The sequence below is a fragment of the Fulmarus glacialis genome, unplaced genomic scaffold (assembly GCF_000690835.1).
Source record: "Fulmarus glacialis isolate BGI_N327 unplaced genomic scaffold, ASM69083v1 scaffold48106, whole genome shotgun sequence".
NCBI classification, from domain to species: domain Eukaryota; kingdom Metazoa; phylum Chordata; class Aves; order Procellariiformes; family Procellariidae; genus Fulmarus; species Fulmarus glacialis.
The window spans coordinates 7,409-14,484 of NW_009217126.1; the positions used below are offsets into that span (position 1 = coordinate 7,409).

A 7,076-nucleotide genomic window follows, 5' to 3' on the forward strand; every position below is an offset into this window, starting at 1 on the left:
CCCTTAAAAAAGCAGGATGGTGTGACTATTATCCAGCATAATCAATTTAAGTCAGTCTTAAAAGCCCTTAAGCTGAGTCAAAACAATGTCAGAGACTAAGTGAAATGTTCATCAGGAGACTAGAGCCAGAAATGCAGGCTGAAAATAAGAAGGCAGAAAATTAGGTCTCTGCTTTATAGAAACATTAGCTTCTAGGGGCCATTTCAAAAAAGCAGGATGGTGTGACTATTATCCAGCATAATCAATTTAAGTCAGTCTTAAAAGCCCTTAAGCTGAGTCAAAACAATGTCAGAGACTAAGTGAAATGTTCATCAGGAGACTAGAGCCAGAAATGCAGGCTGAAAATAAGAAGGCAGAAAATTAGGTCTCTGCTTTATAGAAACATTAGCTTCTAGGGGCCATTTCTTCCTGCATGAAACTGGAAAACTTTGGAAAAGAGTGTCTTTTCCCCACTCATTTGCACACTGATTAGGTTTTAGAGTGAAGTATCTCCTTAGTCATCCAACAGCAGTGAAATTAGAGGTTTTGATTTAGAGCATCTTACTTTGATCTTGACCATACCCTGCAGTAATAGTGAGGCCGAACACTGCTGACTGGCTGGACAAACTCAAGAAGTTCCCGTAAGACAACCGCGTAACAAGTACGTGAAAGCTGAAATCCAGATATAGGGATCTTATGAGTGGCATCACCTAAGGAAGAGGGGGGCGACAGAAAAAAAACCCCCAAGTTATGAGAAGTCCTGTTTCCTTAAATGATACAGTTCCCCCCTCCTTTGTATCTTTTTATATACATACATGTATACACACGAACACACACATCTCCTCTACAGGAAGTGCCTGTGATTTAACTATCAAAAACCTTGCTTCCGTCAGCAGAAGACTAGTGGGTCTGGGCTGTGAGCAAATACACACACACTTACCCATTTCAAAAGGCCATTATCTAAGTATTTGACATAGGAAAACATGGGCCAAGTTTGTTCCCTCTGTACACAAGGGGAGGAAGTATCCTAATAGAAACAAACAGGAATCTATAAACACTACTAAAGAGTCACAAGGGAAACAAGGCAGGCCAAGCCAGACACCACAATGGTATAAATACTTTAATTTTGTTGATATATTTAAAGCTGCAAAACACAACTTTTAAATACAGACTAGTATCTTCGAGTTACCCTATTATGAATCAGCACTTCATGCTGAAGATATACACAAGGACTATCAAGGGAAGGACACTCTGCTCAGATGGGCTTGAATGCATTTAAAGCCATACAAAGTTGTCCCATTTAAGAAGAACATACTGCAGTTATTATTGAATTAAAATAGAAGACAGAATACAAATAACTCGCCATTGACAAAACCATTTTGGGTGAAGTGCTCTGCCATTTGTGGGTACAAGAAACATAAAAGGTGACTGCAACAAGCTGCTCTGTCACTCCTTTCTCGTTGAAACTTGACAAGTTCCCAGAAGGAGAAACTGTAGACTTACAAAACATTTGGATACAGATCAGATAAGCTGAGTGTAAAACTGTACACCTTTGCATACCATTCTTGTTCTCCATTGATACTCACTAGCAGCCTGGCAGTGGTACCGAAAACCACGTGGTGGTACTTCTGCAGAAGAGCAGGGGAGACAGGAGAAAAAGAACAGTCAGCATCCAACATCCACAACGACAGATCCTTAACTCTCAACTATACACCACAGTTTCATGTACAGAAAGGAACAGCTTCATCTTCCCCTGTGGCCTTGTACAAGTGCCACAACTACTTTTGAAAAAGTTATTTTCAGTCATATGCATTTTAAAAATACAAAGTATATTGTATAGTGTGTGTGTTTAGGTCCAATCAAGTCAAACATTAATTGGAATGAAATATAAAGCACAAACATCTGAAGGTCCTCCTGGATTTATTCTACCCTTTTTGAAGCTTCCTGCAGTTCTGACGCTTAAGTCCATCTGTTCAGAAACAATCAGCACTGCTCCGATATTTTAAGAAGTCCAACCACTTATAGTGAAAGAAATAAACCTGTCTTACTACCAGAAATCTAATCTGGACAGCAGTAAGTGACACTAGAAAGCCTCCCTCTCACCCCAAAGCAAGATGAACTACTTCTTGTCACCCTTCCTTGGAACTCACCTGGATCTATGAAGTGATGGAAATCAGCCATTATGCCATCCTGTAGGGAATACTTGACACACCCAATCTCGCAAGGAAGGAAGCGCTGTTCACAGTGGGATGGCAGCTTGCCATGGCTGTAAATGTTCAGGAAGTAGAAGATGTCTGCAGCCACAGCTGGAAAAAAAAACCACAACAATTTCAGAAGAGCCACCAGAGGTTACAGCAAGTCATCCTGTCCTCACCTCATCCAGTGAAAGCTTTGGTGCACTTTATCATATGAGTGAGTAAAGTAGGGTAATGACCAAGTAAAACATACCGGATCTTTCTCTGTATCTGAGATGACAAGGTAACTAATATTTAAGCAAGAGTCAGGCATATTGGTACTCCTGGTACACCTTCCATAGATATTACTGTGTGTAGAGATCAGGGCAAAAAAAAAAAAACCAAGATAAAAGCAATTTTAAAAAAAAAAAAAAATCAAACTCCAAACCCACAAGAATGTTAAGAGGCCTGGAAACCAACAGGAACTACTATTCCTTTTACGATAGGCCTCTTCACCCTTTAGGAAAATAAGATTAGAAAAAAAATCAGTAACTGCAAAGCAACCTCACAAGCTTAATTCACTAACTTACAGAAGTTAAATGAGCTGGTAATAATCTTCTGGGGTAAGAGGAGATGAAAAGTCTGCTAATTAAAAGGATTGCTTCTCCTCCACTAAATAAGCTCCCAGAGAAGGCGGCAAGAATACCCAAGGCAAATGTTAAAGAAATAAATTTATCGTTTACTAATTTAAAAAGTATCCAACTATGAAAAATATTTCACAATACACCTTAATCCTTCTCTTCATGAATGTCACATAACGTTCTCACTGAAGGTTAAGGTGGCTATTTAATCCTTACCCTTAAGTTCTGTCCCTCATCAAAAAATCCTACTTGTTCTACTAAGTAATAGAGATGTAAACTGTTTTTACACAGAAATGATGCTCTATGCCAGACTTTATGGCATTTAACACCAGTTGTCCTAAGCGTGAATGCTGGTGCTCTCTTACATGGGTCTTGAACTCTACAAGCTGCAGGGTCATAGGAAAGATATTCTCCTACCTGAGTTTGAACTGCTTTCCTTATGAAAAAATGGATATAGCTACGGGGACCATACAGGACTTTTACTGAGAAATATTAAGGAGCAGCATCATAAAATGCATCTCAGTTATCCCTTATCATTATCCCTCTCATTCAGTTTAAAGATCAATTGTGTCAGCTCAAGCCACCATGATCAACCTGATCAAATTTGCATCACAATGACAGGGGAGCATGACCTCTGGCAGGGAGGACGCTAACAGGTATTACACTTTTTACTGAGCTACTCTTTCCTGTCCCTCCATAAGCACGACAACACGGAAATAGTTCAAGAGACTTGTCAGGTAAAAGGCTTGAGCTGAAACTTAACCACACAGCTGATACAGCTTATATTAACTGGCTGCTTGACTTATGTTGTAAGCACTACCATTTATCATTTTTCAGAATAATGTAATATTCATGGGGAAAAGATTACAGATGTGTTCATTACTCAGTTCTAATCAAAACATCCATTTGAAGAGGGGGTACAGATAAGAAAGGTTTCGTTTTCAAGATTTCTTTCAGTAAGGAAGAAAGCCAGGATGTTATAAAAGCACTGACAAAGTACATATCCCCTCTTTTATTCTCCCAAAGAGGCCAGGCCATTGTTTTATTTAACACCTCTACCATACAAATTTTGAACTTTGTTATCTAACAACTCTTCACCCTTCAAAATTGGTACAAGTTTTCTTTTATGCTGAACTTGGATTAGGCCTTGTAAATCATAAGCGTAGGAGTTGAAGAATTACCTTTTTCTTAAAAACCTTGATATACTTGTAAGGAGAATTGTAAAGCTAAAAAACAGAGGATAGAATTATTTAGAATTATTGTGGGGGGGACAGGGGACGTTTGCACTGACTTCCCTCTATACTACAAAAGACCTTTTTACAACAATAGACCATGAGTTTAAAACAAAGAACCAGTTGACACAGATGGCTATTAGCAAAATGTAGACAGCCTTTGTATAGGTACCATTGAGAATATCTACAAAGGACAAGCTTTTATCTATCAGGATCAACAGCTTTAAGATTACTATACCCTGATCGTTCTTCCAAGATATAGCAGAGGCATCTGGAAGAGAAGTAACACGGGGCATCTTTGTGGTCAGACAAGCAGGAACCGGACAAGCGAGATTACACGTCTGAAAAAGATGAGAAAGTTAAAACCATCAAAAGTCTACTAACCCCCAATAAAGTCGTTCACCTCCTTCTATTAGAGGAACATACAACACCCACTAACAGTTAAGGTTAGGTGGAACAAGTCTGCAGTACAAGTGCCTGTGTACTTGCAGACCGGGAAGGCAAGATTTCTCTTCTAGCAAAAGGAGAGATAGAACTACAGCTAAATTTACAAAATGTAATTTAAAGAAAAAATTATTAGGTTCAACCACTTCTCACAGGCGAGGAACTTTTCAAATTGGAATTTCAAAACTTTTTCCACAAACTTTATGAAAAAGTTTTGCACATGCGTTAGTTGCCTTTGGCTAGGAGTGGAATTCATGAAAAGCTGATAAAGCCTCAAGGAAGTCATCAGATTGCTCTGGCACAGAGCAAGTAAGAGGGGCGCCTATGCCCATTAAGCACTGCAAATCCAAGCACGAACAATAAGCTTTTAAGAGGACAGGAAGAGAAACCTGGCAGGCTTACAGAATTCAATCATTCAAGACCCAAATTGGGAATAACATCCACATCCAGGTACACTAATTTCAGATGACCATCTTAGCCAAAGGTTATTGATTATCAGTTTGAACTATTTAAAATAAAATGAGGAATTAGTCCCATCCAAGTAAGCTCAGGTCATCTCCAAAAGATGACAAAGATCTTTTGCTACACAAAATAACTGTGGTTGTCTGTGTACAGGGGTGTGATTAATACATTGAAATCACATATAATCTCATACATACACACTTCCCTATTTCCACTCCCAGACAATAAAGATGATGTTCTTTATTTTGGTAAAGCAATTATTCCTTTCCCTGATTACAGCTTTCTAAAATGCTACCGCTTGTGGAAGGAAATACAGAAGCCTCCATTTATGACTTAGTTGTCATTTCATGTAGCTCTCCATTACATATGAAAATGGAGCTTCATTAATTACATACCCCTAGCCTGCTAAATAACAAATGATGATCACATTTTAAACAGCTCTTTCCCATACAGGTAGGCCCCCAAAATCAGAAAACATTGCCTAAAATCTCCCTGCTAGTCTAGATTGACTAAATTAACTAATCCAGATTTACTAGTTACTCCAAACTACGATCATCCTGCCATTCTCTCTAGCATCATGTACGTGTTTTAACATCCTAAAATTTACCCTCACCGGTAATTTGTAGTTCATAGTCAGTATCTAGTAACATGGGATGAAGAAGTAAATGCAGTATTATCCATTTACTCAATCAGGCTCTTTGCTTTGACACGAGTTTTTACATTGCCAACCAAGACTGGAATAAAATAAGCTTTCTGACACCTCATATAATTCAAACTCTGAAGCAACCTATGCTTCAGGGAACTGCTGAAAGAAGGAGAGAGACAGACAGAAAGGAGGGAGGGGGAAGACACCCACCCCCCCGATTTGAAGACAGCAAATAGTAGAAGGGATCTGTTAGCACTATTTCTGACCACAACCACTTTCAGCTTAATGTAACTGCTTACTTCTACATTGTGGGATCCTCCACCATAGCATTACTATTCTCTCCATAATCAAACCAATCTAAAAATAATGGCAAGGTATAATTATTCTTTTGGTGTGTAGGTTGCAACATTTCATTGACCTGGTCCACCACATAGCCACTTGAGAATGCCAAATCAGCTCCTTATAAGATGTGGTTTCAGGCCATCAGACAAGAAGCACCTAAATTAAGGACATCCACAAAGCAAAAGCAACGTGAACCTATGACCAGAAGTCATACCAATTTACAGTATTATAAATAAAAAAAAACATTGTGAGTCAGTCACTGCAAAATATTGTTAAACATAAAACTAAGTTGTTAGAGAACTACATTTTACTTGGTGAAAGAGCCCAAAGGAACAAGCTGTGCCGGTTTAAAATGGTATAGAGTATTCTCACCTTCAATTCAAACCAGAACAATTTTCTGCATAACCTTCATAACAGTATGGACTACTACAGCAGTCATAACCTCCAGAGGTTGGAGGCTATGGAGAGCAGGTGATCTTCCATAGCGTCACAGCTGACCAAACCTCAACACCACTCACTCCACCTCTTATTTTGAACACCTCTACATTGAAGGGTGTTCCTTTCTCAGCATTTACCTCTTTCACTGTCTTCTGAGAGCGTTTCTTTTCATTCCACTTACGAGCCCTCTCTGCGTATGCCATCTTTTCTTCCTTAGTCAGCAACTTGAAGGAAAGCAAACTGTTAAAAAAAGGTTTTTACTGCTTCCTTCTAGTAGTCCCACAAACCAACGAACTCCGTGTAAGAAATTAATTGTGCATTTCCAAAGGACATTATCAATGCTTGGCAAGAACTGCCAGCTGCTACTGCCAACTCAAAGATTTCCAGTAGCTTTCTCCCTAACAAAGCCATGAGCTTTGATTCAAAACACGTATTGAGCACACGCTTTTGAAGCATCTTCAGACAAGGGCAAACTAGCACTGCCCCACCACAAAGAAGAGGTCTTCTGAAACTACTCTTGCCAGCCAGGGATGCCACTACCCATCGCACACAAGCCAGAGTTACCCCTCCGCAGCTGAGGGGAGGATGGCCTAGCTTGTACTTAAGCTAGAGCCAGCTGAGGTCACTCAAGATGCCCATTTGAGCTGCTAAACATACGGCAGCTGAGCCGCTAGCTAGTTTACCCTCCAAGAAAGGCCACGCTGACATTTTGTCTCTC

At 39.5% G+C, this 7,076-nt stretch overlaps 1 protein-coding gene across 1 annotated transcript in view; it reads right to left on the reverse strand.

Annotated features, from left to right (window-relative positions):
• The window catches only part of MAEL (maelstrom spermatogenic transposon silencer), a gene marked incomplete at its 5' end in the record, with an annotated part of 11,246 nt that extends 4,664 nt beyond the window's left edge, over nucleotides 1-6,582 (reverse strand). The window contains 5 exons of the mRNA XM_009579540.1: nucleotides 562-689; nucleotides 1,566-1,607; nucleotides 2,130-2,285; nucleotides 4,265-4,367; nucleotides 6,496-6,582. Coding sequence (XP_009577835.1) covers nucleotides 562-689; nucleotides 1,566-1,607; nucleotides 2,130-2,285; nucleotides 4,265-4,367; nucleotides 6,496-6,582 — 516 coding nt within the window. The remainder of the gene's footprint in view (nucleotides 1-561; nucleotides 690-1,565; nucleotides 1,608-2,129; nucleotides 2,286-4,264; nucleotides 4,368-6,495) is intronic.
• Between the last annotated feature and the right edge of the window lie 494 nt (nucleotides 6,583-7,076).